General features: G+C 43.9%; 2 protein-coding genes across 4 annotated transcripts in view; one reads left to right on the forward strand and one right to left on the reverse strand.

The window, feature by feature from the left end:
• The window catches only part of ccdc88b (coiled-coil domain containing 88B), a gene marked incomplete at its 5' end in the record, with an annotated part of 19,647 nt that extends 18,300 nt beyond the window's left edge, over positions 1–1,347 (forward strand). The window contains 3 exons of the mRNA XM_080841424.1: positions 286–570; positions 899–967; positions 1,217–1,347. Of these exons, the coding sequence (XP_080697550.1) occupies positions 286–570; positions 899–967; positions 1,217–1,251 (389 nt within the window). The 3' untranslated portion in view covers positions 1,252–1,347. The remainder of the gene's footprint in view (positions 1–285; positions 571–898; positions 968–1,216) is intronic.
• Positions 1,348–6,332: 4,985 nt separating this feature from the next.
• The window catches only part of macrod1 (mono-ADP ribosylhydrolase 1), a 66,106-nt gene continuing 59,946 nt past the window's right edge, over positions 6,333–12,492 (reverse strand). The window contains exons 8-11 of one of the 3 annotated variants that reach the window (XM_080841181.1): positions 10,806–10,879; positions 8,483–8,564; positions 7,836–7,871; positions 6,333–7,316 (exon numbers count right to left, since the gene is read on the reverse strand). In XM_080841181.1, coding sequence (XP_080697307.1) covers positions 7,864–7,871; positions 8,483–8,564; positions 10,806–10,879 — 164 coding nt within the window. In that variant the 3' untranslated portion in view covers positions 6,333–7,316; positions 7,836–7,863. Of the gene's footprint in view, positions 7,317–7,835; positions 7,877–8,482; positions 8,565–10,805; positions 10,880–12,492 lie in introns of all 3 variants that reach the window. The other 2 variants (XM_080841179.1, XM_080841180.1) reach the window with 2 other exon arrangements.

Genomic DNA, 12,492 nt, shown 5'->3' on the forward strand with positions numbered 1-12,492 from the left:
CTTCTTAAGAAATAATTTTGCTGATATTCATGTTTGTGCTCTGTTTTTTACATAGTCAAGAGATCATACCTTACAAGAGGTCATTCTCTTATAAATGTTATTCTGCTGCTTTGGCTCTTCTTAGCCAAGGTGTCTCACTTTCTATAACTTAGAGGAAGATTCTTTGTGTCTGTAAATTCAATGCGTGGATTGGATTGTAGATTTTATTAATATTTGTTTTGATCGAAAATATGACTTGGAGATTTTAAATCAACCCAAATCCTTGTTTCGTCCATGTCACCTCAGCATCACCAGACCGTCGCAGTGCACCAAGCTCTCCCAACCCCTTGCGCAGAATCAAGTCGTCAGAGTCAGATGAGCCCTCAAAACCCAGGGACCGTTCGGGCCGCCGCAAGCTCGGGTCCCGTCACGGCTGGGCCTTGGGCAGGGGCGGCCGGGGAGGGAGCATCTCACAGTCCTTTAGCCCTGGGGATCAGCGCGCCCACCCCCGTGACCGATGGCGCAACTCGGAGGCCGTGTGGGAGGCCGAGAGCAGCCCCAGCCAGGACAGCCTGAGCGAGGAGGGCAAGGGTGAGAAAGGCATGGAGGAGAACACGCCAGACTCTGGATGGAGCTGGTGGAGCATAATCGATTTTTAAGCATAATAGAGAATTAACATCATCCAGTCCATTATGTTAAAATTTGTGTCGACATGGATGAGTGTTGGAAGTAAAGCTAAATGGCACATACACAATCCAAAGTATTATGCTTTATGCTGATGATGGTGGTATATCTGCTACTAAGCACTAAACATTTTGCTTGTGCATAAAGTATTATTTAAAACCTATAGTACATTTGGGTGTATTTGACACCTTTTAATTGTAAACAACTTGTGTGTGTGTGTGTGTGTGTGTTTTAGCTGAGAGTGAGGACAGTCTCAGTAGAGACCTGACCCCAGACCGCCAGAACTTGTCCTCAGGAGCCGAAGGTGGGTGGAAGCACTGAAGAGGAGTCTTTTTTATTAAGACCCAGGGGTCAACAAACTGAGCGCTCTTTTTTTAAACAATTATAGCATAGTGCTTAAATGGAAAATAGGCTGTTTTGAGAGGCTCAGATCTCTAGACTCGACCTTGGTGTGATCATTTTCTACAGCACCTCTTTATGCACATAAATGGATTTTACAACCTGAATTCTGAGGAGACCTCCAATAACGAGCTGCTGTTCCTCTCTCTTTCAGATGCCCTTTCAAGCAATGAGAAATCCCTGGACTAAGGCAGATCAGCAGTCAGTATGCCACCACCGGCCCAATACAGCCTTTACGTCAGCTTAAAACAAATGTACTGAATGCTGCTTTCTTAATATGATGGGTTTCTGTTGGTCAACATGAATGAATATTATTGTTGCCAATATTTGTGTTTTTTTACGGTTCTAAAAGAACATCTGTATGTGTGTATTAAAAGCAATACACTGGCTTGATTTGATTGAGGGTCTTAGTTAGGAGTTGCTGATTGCAAAATATGCATATATTTTTTGCTGGGCTGTAATTGCTGCTTGTAACCATTGAGGGGCAGTGTGACAATAGAGTGTTCCATCAAACTGCTTAGACAATGGCCGTGTCTTTACGGAAGAGATGTCTACTCTGTATTTATATGTACAGGATTGCTGAAGGGGTCTTTTGGGCTGGACTCGGAGAACTCAGATGACGTTGTTTGGCCTTGACTGTGGTAATCTGGAGAAGAGTGCAGGAGCTAAAACATTTTGGGAGAGGAGTTTTGACAACCCTCCCTATAGGTGAATCATAATTCAGACACGACAAATGGGAACGCTAATACATCTAATGAATTATGCTGCTGTCATGGTGTGTCCTCAATCAAAACACGTCAGCTGGCTAAACCATTTGTTTATGAAAGTTTGATATACTGAGGGTAAACCATCAGGACATGTCAATCAATGGACCGGCACAGTGACAAAAAAACTCATATCTTGCCTGAACATAGGAAACTTCAAGTTCCTCTACATTTTTAATACAAAGAATGAAGTCCACTAAAAGTTTACTCAATAATTTATTGGGTTGTTCCCTTTGCGCACATATAGCCTGTTCAGAAGGCCAATAATGTTAAGCCTATAAAACCAATGGAACGTGGAAAAGTGATCCCCTGTTCCCTTTCCCTCTCTGTACGGTTTCTGAATTATTAAGAGCAGTGCGGGCTGAGTGAGGCTCTGCGTGAAGAGCAAAACTATCCCTTTGTTCTCTCCAACTGTTTCTTACAACTGCGATAAACCCCAGTGTGACCTGTCTATAAAGCAAGGACCAAGGACTTTACATAAATGGTCTTATTCAGTCATTTTTATTTATCTGGCAGAACAGCGAGGTAGCAGGGCAGTTGAGCCGATGTGCAGTCACAAAGATATTAGCCTTACCCAAACACAGAAGTCTTGATTTGAGATAATGTATAATTGCAATTATTTAAGTGTGGCCTTGGGACAATTGCTGATATACGGTGTTCTTCACAAAAACGTCTTGCGTGATGGATGGTGATCGCACTCTTCCTCATCCCCTTGAACATGAAGTGACCTCTTGGCCTTCCACATAAATGCTCATGAATGCTGTTAAGGGCATGTTCTATAATGTGGCGACCGCAAATATTTCCTGCAAGGGCCCACACTCATTCATCCTCTCTCGTTCTTTCTCCCTCTAACCCTCCCATCTCTGCTGTCCACTCTCCCTCTCCCTCCTTTTCTGCCTCCCTCCCTCGTTCTCTCCCTCCCTCCCTCTTCCCTAGTGTATTAAAGGCTTTGACGCTCTCAGTAAAAAGCTGATTTATTTTGTGGAGATATCGATCGGTCCCTGCATTAAAGATTATAATTCATTACCCCGGCCCTTTTAATACATTAAACACTCAAAATAAAAATAAAATAAAACAAAATCGAGGTGGGTGCGAGTGGCGTCCGCTGGCGCAAGCACTAACACACACACACACACACACACCTCCCCTGTTCATCTCAATCACTTTCGGACCCACAAACACTCATATACAAACACACCCTTCAGCAATATAGCCACACATAAATATTCAGTAATACTCAACAGCATAAAGCCAGACACCCAGCTGGCCTGACACGAAAATAGAAGGCCCGTGCACACAAACACAGTATAACTCAATGATAAAACATGCAGACATGCATACACAGACAGACAGACTGTAAATCTATGGCCTTACTGTCACAGCATATACTCAGCGTGTGAGTTATACAGTGACATTAAAGGGATCTTTGTTGTTGGAGAGGGTCTCTTGTTATCCTTTTCATTCCTCGGGGTGGTTAGGAGAGGAGTCTTGTTTTGTAATTTGCACACTAGTAAGGCCTATATCAAGAAATTAATGAACAGCCTTGGAGAAATAATTATGATTCACTATACACTTGCAGCGAGTAAGAGCAAACCTCCACAACCTCACACAACACACGCCTGACCTTCCCTCTTCATGAACCAGAGGCATTTCATTTTCAGCCGCTTAGCAAAGTAAGCCTACGCACACATTGTAATGAAATCCTAGATTGAAGCGACCATATGGAGACAGACTTGAATAATTACTAAGTGCAAACTTCGATGCTGATGCACTGATCATTCATGTGCCATGGGGAGGGATTAAGCGGGGAGGTCTCTGGTAGTGTTGAAATAGCCCAGTAGCTGGGTTTCCATCTAACTTTTTATTGCTAATTTTGACCATTCGAATAGGAGATCCTTAGTGGAAACACTTGACAGTCGCAAAGAAGTCGAATAAGAAATCAATTCACTAGAGGGGGGTTGGCTTACTGGCTGATTTACATAGCATATAATTCAACTAAGGTTGATGAAAAAGGGTTTATTCACATAAATATAAGTTGCAATTGTATTAGGAGTTTCTGTTAAAAGTTGCCCTGGCAACCTATGTTTTTGGTCTTACAACTGTTCACAACTCCTGCCTTAGGAGACTTTTTAATAAACATTACACAGTGGATAGAAACGCGAACAGACTCACATCGCCTTTAGCCAAATGTTTACGATAGTGCTTAAAATATGCCAATGAGTTGGATGGAAACCCAGCAAGTGAGACATTGATGAGCTTTAGGGAAATCGTCTAATATCATCATGCAGGTGTTTTAGCCTGGCGCATGGTAGTCTGGCATTCTTGTTGACGCCTGGACCCAACGCCTTCAATATTTTGGCAGGCAGTTCTGTGGAAAGCAACAAACCAAAACAAAAACATGTTGGTGCCTGTGGTAACCCAGGGTTACCCCTCTCCACTAGCTTCTACACAATGCAGCGAAATGCTTTACTTTTGAGAAGCAACAAGGAGTGAGTAAAGACCAACCCTCTGGATGAGGTGAGGCCACGGAGAATGGCCATGAGTTCGCCAGATATCTGTGTGGATTTAAACACACACCCCTTTCCCCATCCATAAATAATTGCCAACACTGATACAGGTTTCTGTTTTGGTCAAGAATCTCATGGTTTTATTAACCTCCGTTCCAGAGGACGGAAATCTTGACCTCCTACAATGTCCTCCAATTATTTCTCTAACCCACCATCCCCTTCACACACACACACACACACACACAGAATGTTTTACCTTTTTATGCTGCCTTTTGCACTACCCTCTTTGTACACCCAACTCATGAGCTCATCCCCCCACCTCCAACCCACCCTCGCCCAGGTTTATGCGCCCCTCCTTCTGAATGGTGTTTCCGAGCCCTGACAGGCTTTCAGGTTGTAAATCACACAATTGATCCAATGGGGCAGCGGAGTGTCCTGGGTTCTGCTAAGGAGCCATTTTCATTTCACAAGCAGTTTACCACCATCCCCTCACTCCCTCTCTCCCCGCCGGCATCCATAAACATCACCCTCCCCGACCCACCACACACACACTCACACACACACACTCTCTCTCTCGCTGTAGTTTTGACCCCTCACTCTTGTCCGGAACACTCAATCTCCCCCACTCTCCCTGCCACTTGTGTAATCTGTTGAAAGGCCACTTTTTATCAGATCGCACTGGGGACTCTCAGTTGACGCAGCTGGTGACACAAGGAGACGTAACTGGCTAACACAGAGGAAGTAGACAGATGCCTCTGGTTGACACTCGGCAGGAGATACCGATACCTCCGAAATAGAAAAGCATTCATAAAGGGCGAGAAAGCATGTGTGCGAGAGAAAGCGAGTGAGTGAGAGAGAGAGACGGGGAGTGAAAGGGTGAGAAAAGAAAACATCTCCCTTTCGATGATGTTGAGATGAGGTGAAGAGAGGAGAAAACGAGTGAGAGCGTGTGAGCCAGCCGAGAAAGCGAGGGTGTTAAAAACAAGTGCGGTTAATCTGCCTCAATAGGAGAGGTAGGGCCTTTTACGAGACACATCTCTGTAATCTTCACTCGAGAGTCACCAAATCAGGGAGGATAAATGATGCGTGTTTGTGATGCAAATAGTGGGAATTGAATTAAACCGAGAGGAACGAGGGAAGCTTGAGAGGAGAGAGGGATTCAGAGAGGAGAGAGAGAGAGAAGTACTAGACGAGAAGAGAGGGCAGCGGCTAGGCGGGGGAATAAATGGAGGGAGAAGAGGAGAAAAAGAGCGCTGATGGGACGGGGATGAAGAGCGCCCGTGGGATAATTACTGTGAGCTCCGCTGTCCTTTTCATTCCATCCGTACTTCACTCTCTCCCTCCCCTTGTCTGCTTTATGCATGTACATCTCTCATACCTCCATGTTAAACCCCCCTCTTTTGGGGACTCAAACTGCCCCCCCCCCCCCCCCCCCCCCCCCCTCTCTATGCCCTTTTCTTCTTACACTCTTTCCCCCCCCTTCTCCATCTCTTGCCGTGTACAATTGCAACATTTCTGTCTTGCCTTTTCTTCTTTATTTCTTTCTTTATCCCTCCTGTTCACCCTCTCCTCCCTGCTCTCTCTCTCTCCCTCCTCATTATTCTGAGAGGATCCTGTGATGACAGTATCTGGGCTGTCCGCTGCTTATTAAAAAATGAAAATGACTTCAGATGAGTTCATCAAGCGCTCCCTCTCTTCTCTCTCCTCCCATCAGGAAGGAACAGAGAGGGAAGACTAACAGACTTGCTGGAGATTACTCTGTCTGTGTGTGTGTGTCTGTGTTTTTTCTCCTTCAGACGGCAGAAATAAAAACCAACCCAAGAATAAATGGAGCAATAACTTCATTTGAAACAACATCCAGTATGCCTCAGAACAGTTTATCTTTTGCTGTGTTGTAAGCGTATCACTTAAAGACTACACCCCCTTCACCCCATAGAGCAATTAGTACAGTCAAAAAAAGAGCCCTGGACAGCCATTAGTTTTCCAAAAGAATTGACTTTAATGAGATTCTTTCATCAGGCTTGCAGACATACAGTGAAATGGTAGAGAGGGAAAAAAACAATTATTTAATTGTAGGCTAAGTGTTGAGATCATGGGCCTACATTACAGAGGCTGAGCAATGCTTCCATTTCCACAGGCCTAATAGGTTCAATAACTTATATGTGCCCATAAGGCAACCCTTGTCTGCGTGGTGCCAAATGTTTATTTAGCCGGAGTAGAAACAGATTAGAAAGTACAAATCACATCTTTGGCTCTTAATATTACAAACATAATTTCAAATCCACTCAAATGCATCCCTCCTATTGAAGAAAATGTTTTAATATGAATCTCATGAATTAAACAAACTGCAGGCTCACAGAGTGATCAGTAGAAAACGAGCTATAATGAAAATGTCCATGATGGCTCACTGTGGTGTGTGAACCATGTCAGACAGCACTTGTTAAAAGCAGTCAAACGTCAACATTTAGATTCCACCTATTTCAACGCTTCTTCCCGCCTCGTTAACACTTAAATTATTAGATGAAATCACAAGCTGCATAAATACCAGGAGCGCCTGATACCTAGGTTAAAACCAATGCTACAATTCAACCCAACACAAAGGTACAATTGTATAATCTCCACATTAGCTAGTTTTACTCTAAGCTGCAGCCAGGAGTGCTACACTTGACACTGTGTGCCTAATAGCAGTTATTGACCCTATGTGGTATTTTGCGAGCATGTCTTGCTTAGGAAGGTGGCGGGTGGTGTTGTGCCTGGGCTGAGCCCTCCGTCTGAAAGTGTTTCCCTGCGGTACCGCAGTAATTACACATGTACGTGTGATTTTCTACAGTGGGAGAGAGAAAACTATAATAAAGCAGGCAGAGAGCAGGAGGAGGAGAAGAAGAAGAGCAGGAGGAGGAGGTCAGGCAAAACCATGATGGGTGGTGTAGTGTATCCACGGCAACCGTGACAGGCAATCATAGCTTGCTTTTCACAGAGGATCCTGCCGAGAGAAGGGGAACAGAGATTTAAAGCACACAGATTAATCGTCCTTTTTCATCTAATTATCATCCCTGCCAGTGCCATTATCGTCACGACCATCAGCTCAGGTGAGAATCTCAGGTACGCCCCCACTCCCCCCCTTAAGAATGGCAGCATCAGGATTTCTAAGCCTTCTGAGGACTGGTTAATGGACGCTTCTATTAGCCCGGAAGAATTACAAAAATTACAGTGTTATTATGACAATTATTAGTCTCCATTTACAGGTAGGATTAGTCCAACATTCACAGATGGACAAATCAGTTTAATGGTGTAATTAGACACAGTGCATTGCAGTTCTAATATGTCGACACAGAGGGTGGATTGTTAGATGGGAAGTGAGATACGAGACGGATTTTGACAGGTGAAGTGCTGTCGTTCTAACACAGGTTAGCGTCAAGTAAGGCTAGCTATGAGCACTATGCTTTTGAACAAACAGGACAAAACAACACAGAAGCACTATAGAGCACGCCATGCCTTTTACCTGTCCATCAGTGGGGCTCTCTGATTGGTCAGCAGACTGAGCTGATAAGGGGTGGGGATGGACATGAGGGTTTTGGGGGGAAAACAAGCATAGATTGGCCAAAAGAATTCAGCACATTTAGTGATGTAAATGCATGGTTTTATATGACATTACTCAGAGTGAAGGCTATTCCGGAAAAGGCCATTCAGGAAATAAAAATGACTTCTGTGGGTGATTTGCTACTTGAAATGGCTGTAAATGACACTACAGGTTGCGCTGTATGTTGATGCTGGCTGTGACTGATGTTGGCAACAATGACAGCAAGACAAAAGAGCCACAGAGAATTACAGTACCTCTCTATGGAGCCCTGTTTGTCTCGGTAGATGGTGGTGTATTTGAAGGGGCTTATATTAACAGAAGTGCCCTGCTGTCTGTGATCCTACAGGCATTAGTTTCTCAGACATGCGGCGGAAACCCTCCAGTAAGTCGCTACATACTTTTCCAGAGTACCTTTCTGAATAACTAAGCAAGGGTGCGAAACTGTGCTAAATTCTTAACAGGCAAGACGTAATTACATTATAAGTCAGCCTGTCTGAATGGTTTGTAAAATGACCCAGGATGTACAGTACGAGTCTGCAGATATTGCTGGGCGTGTGAGTGGTACTCACCCTGAGGGAAATAGAGAGGGAGATTGCGCTGATAGAGATCCGCGTCCGACTTCAGAAAGACACAGAAGATGATCCGGTCCAGCTTTGAAGAGAAACAACAACATTGAGATGACTCAGAAACACTCCCCATTAGTCCATTTGTGCACCCTTAGTTTAGGTATGCATACAGATGCAGCAGGGAGAAGCAGTGGTATTTCCTAGGGCCAGACTTTAACATCTCCTCTGAGTAATTTACTGTTCTGCTGCTGCACAGCAGGTTTCAGTGACCCAGCTGAAAACATTAAAAGATGTTGCCTCCTTGCGCATTGGCATTCAATAAAGTATAGTGGTTAGATAAACACCTTATGAATTATCCTCATCAAACAGCAGTTTAACATTCTCTCCACCCCCTCCCAAATAGACTCTATTAGACTTAATAACACTCGTGCTTCTGTGCAGAATGTTCTGGAAAGTCAGTCATGCCCATGTGTAGCAGATAGTACAAAGTGCTGCTACAACCCGTTGGATATTTGGCAGGTTTCTTACACTGTATTGTATCTGCATGAAAAATGACTATGGAGTTTTGAGGGTTTTATTCTGGGCTTTATAGAACGCAATGATGGAAAAAGTAATGAGTGTATGAGTAATGAGGTAATCACTAGTGATTTCCAGCACTGCTGGAGGTCACAGCATAGAGTGCAGTAGGCATCAACAGTAAACAGAAGCAGCTGTGTGCTCTCCTTCAATATGGAAACAATGGTCTCAAATGTTTTTGAATGCCATACATCATTCACCTGATGGGTGCACTGTGTCACCCCCTTCTACCTCACCAGTCTCCAGGTCTATTCCAAACCCTCCCACTGCGGGCAAAAAGAGCCCAAACTGGCACAACATGAACTGACAAAATGTGACAGAGGCTGTTGCCAAGTTTAGAATTTTCAATTTGTTTATTTGTCTCTCCGCTGTCTGGACGTGCCCGTGCTGATTCCCCATCAAACGACTCTCTCCCTGTCTCTACCCCTCCCCGGGAACTATCCCCCTTTTTCTTGCCTCTGCTTCTCACCACCCCACCCCACCCCACCCCCTACTCTCTCCTCCTCTGGGTCTGTGAGGTGGGGATGGGGATGGGGGGGATTAGGATTGGTTGAGAGAAGCTGGTGGGGAAGAGAAGCACTGGGTTTAATTAGAATGCCTTAATTAGGCTGTCTTTGTCACACCACACATCAGTGGCGCTCGGGAGGCGCACACCAGCTCAGCGAAAAGGCGACTGATGAGTAGAGGACGAACGTGCGGAGGATAGAGAGGGAGTGGAGGGATGAGTGTTGTTGAAAGGAGAGAGAGAAAAAAGTGATGAGAGGAAGTAATGGGCATGGTGTAGGAGAAAGTCCGTAGGGGAATAGTGTGAAGGTTGGAGTGAAAGGTGGTGAGAGAGGGAAAGAGCGAGAATGAAAAGAAGAGACACAGATCTATGTGGAAGTGAGAGTCTAGCTTTTCTTGTTTAGTCTCAATATTTCACTGGTATTCTTTCCATTACCATCTAAGGGATTAGTGTGTGGTTGTGTGTGTGTGTGTGTGTGTTTACATCTTTGTGCCCAAGTGTGTTTGTGTCCTTCTACTACTATGACAGCAGTTCAGTTATGATCCAATTAAATAAAGCTACGCTCCGTGTGTTTACAGTGTATTGGCATATCAAGAGTACAGTAAAAGTGTGTGTGTGTGTGTGTGTGTGTGTGTGTGTGTGTGTGTGTGTGTGTGTGTGTGTGTGTGTGTGTGTGTGTGTACGTGAGTGCGCTTGTGTGTGTGTTGTGATTACTTCTGTGGGTGTGAGTATTGTGAGTACATCTGTGCGGTTTAAAAAACACAGTCCCACAGTGAGTACTCTCTCCCTTGTGTTCATAGGGAACCATGCCAGCAGCAGCAGCAGTGACAAAACACACACCTAGAGGGAACAGAGGGATGAGAAGAAAGAAAGAGAGAGAAAAAAAAACATGACGACATACACACAGACATAAAGAGACATACATGTGTAACCAGACACACACAAATATATATACAGTACATATACAGTATATATATAAAGACACATACACACATGTACCCACTCACAAAGATATTAAGAGACATACACACATGTACACACACACATAGACATAAAGAGACAGACACACACAGATAAAAAGAGACGGAAACACATAGATACAACACACACACATGAACACACATAAAGAGACAGAGAGAGAGGAATAGAGAAAGAGAGGAAAAGAGGGAAAGACGGAGGGAGAGGGAGAGAGAGAGAGAGAGAGGGAAAGAGAAAGAGGGAGAGACAGAGGGAGACAGAACACACCTGTTCATGATGCTCATCCAGGTATTTTCTCACTGTGGCCAACGCCACTTCCACTGCCTCCTCAGGTGGATACCCTACAGACACGAGCACAGTTACAGGCAGCAACCCACAAAATGATGGTTATCACTCACACACGTAGAGCATTCCCCATTAACATCACACAAGCACCACATTCAAGAGGGAGCATAGCATCCTTCAAAAGGACCGATGCAAATGCAGCCAGGATGATAGGATGCAAACACATGCACTGATACACATGGGCACTGCTGGTGTGACCAGTCGCTGTAAACAGCACTCGGTGCTCACAATAGCTCCATGATCCAGCTGCGTGTGACTCACCGAGGCCAACACATCAGTGTAAACAGAGAGCAGTGGAGGTGGGTTACGTGCGCTTTGCAGTCGAACACAAAGGAGACAGCGCAGACTAAACCTTAAAGGCAGGCTACGCGCACCAGATTACAAAACCATTTTTTTTTTTTTGATTCAGCCAGATCACAGTCGCTGCCTCGAAAAAAAATAAGGTCTCCCCACGCACGTCCTCTCAGATCTCGACCCAAATGCACACTGAAGGCGGTTTTCCTGTCCAGCCAATAACACAAGGCTCAAACTTAGAGAAAGTTGTTTCCGTTTTTTACATTTTTTACACATTTTATATGTATGCATGTATGTATGGGGGAATCTGTCTATGTTCCTATGTACGTATAGATGTGTAGAAAAAAATAAACAGCAAAGGTCTGGTTGGAGAAGAGAGACTGCTGTTAAGCACATGCTGACAGAAGGAGTGTCTGGATCAGAGTGTGTTTGTGTGTGAATGTGTGTGTGTGTGTGTGTGTGTGTGTGTGTGTCAGAATCAAGATGACCTCTTTTCTCTTTTTAATGTATCTGAGCAATATGCAATGCTAGTCAATGTATTCATAATAAATATATACTGGGCCTCTATGAAGGGCTTTTGGGTATATTCGGACTAATTATCACATATGTATCATGATAGTGAACACTGTTTAACCTACAAATGACCCTATGCATGTGTGTGTGTTCAGACTTGGGACCAGGTGTTAAAGCATCTAACAATGCAGTTAAAGAAATATCTGGGGAATTGTTTTCTCTTCCTCTTCTTAAGGGATCATTTGGCTTCATGTTCATGTTGCCATATGTCATCATCCCATAAAAGGTGTTGGTTGCTTGCCTCCCATACAACCCATCTATAGCATTACGGTAGATTCTTATGTGTACAATTTCTTCTAAATAAAGTACCATATAAAGTTTTCCATCGGAGATTACCAATCAACCTGTCACACCATGTATCGATTTATTTAACCAGGTAGGTAAAAATCTAAATTCGTATTAAAAAGAAGCCTTCAATCACACTGTGAATAGCACACAGGTATATGGTTGAAACCATTTTCTAAATTTCACTAATATAGCTTTGATCTTTCTTTTGATTTCCTTTTTAATACGGAAATGTTCATTATGCCAAATAAATCACATTATGATTAACTGTTACATGTACAAGAACTTTTTAGTTATTTGACACCATCCCTAGAGTAGAGTTTTTCAAAGACGAAAAACTGTCAGCTCCAGGAGTCTTTCTCAACTCTAATCACCACACGAAGTGCTAAGAAAGGGGGATTACAAAATCAGAGGGACATGGTCTCACTTGTAATCTCTTTTAATCGTGCTGTCTAAT

The sequence above is a fragment of the Sprattus sprattus genome (genome assembly GCF_963457725.1).
Source record: "Sprattus sprattus genome assembly, chromosome: 6".
Lineage (NCBI taxonomy): Eukaryota > Metazoa > Chordata > Actinopteri > Clupeiformes > Clupeidae > Sprattus > Sprattus sprattus.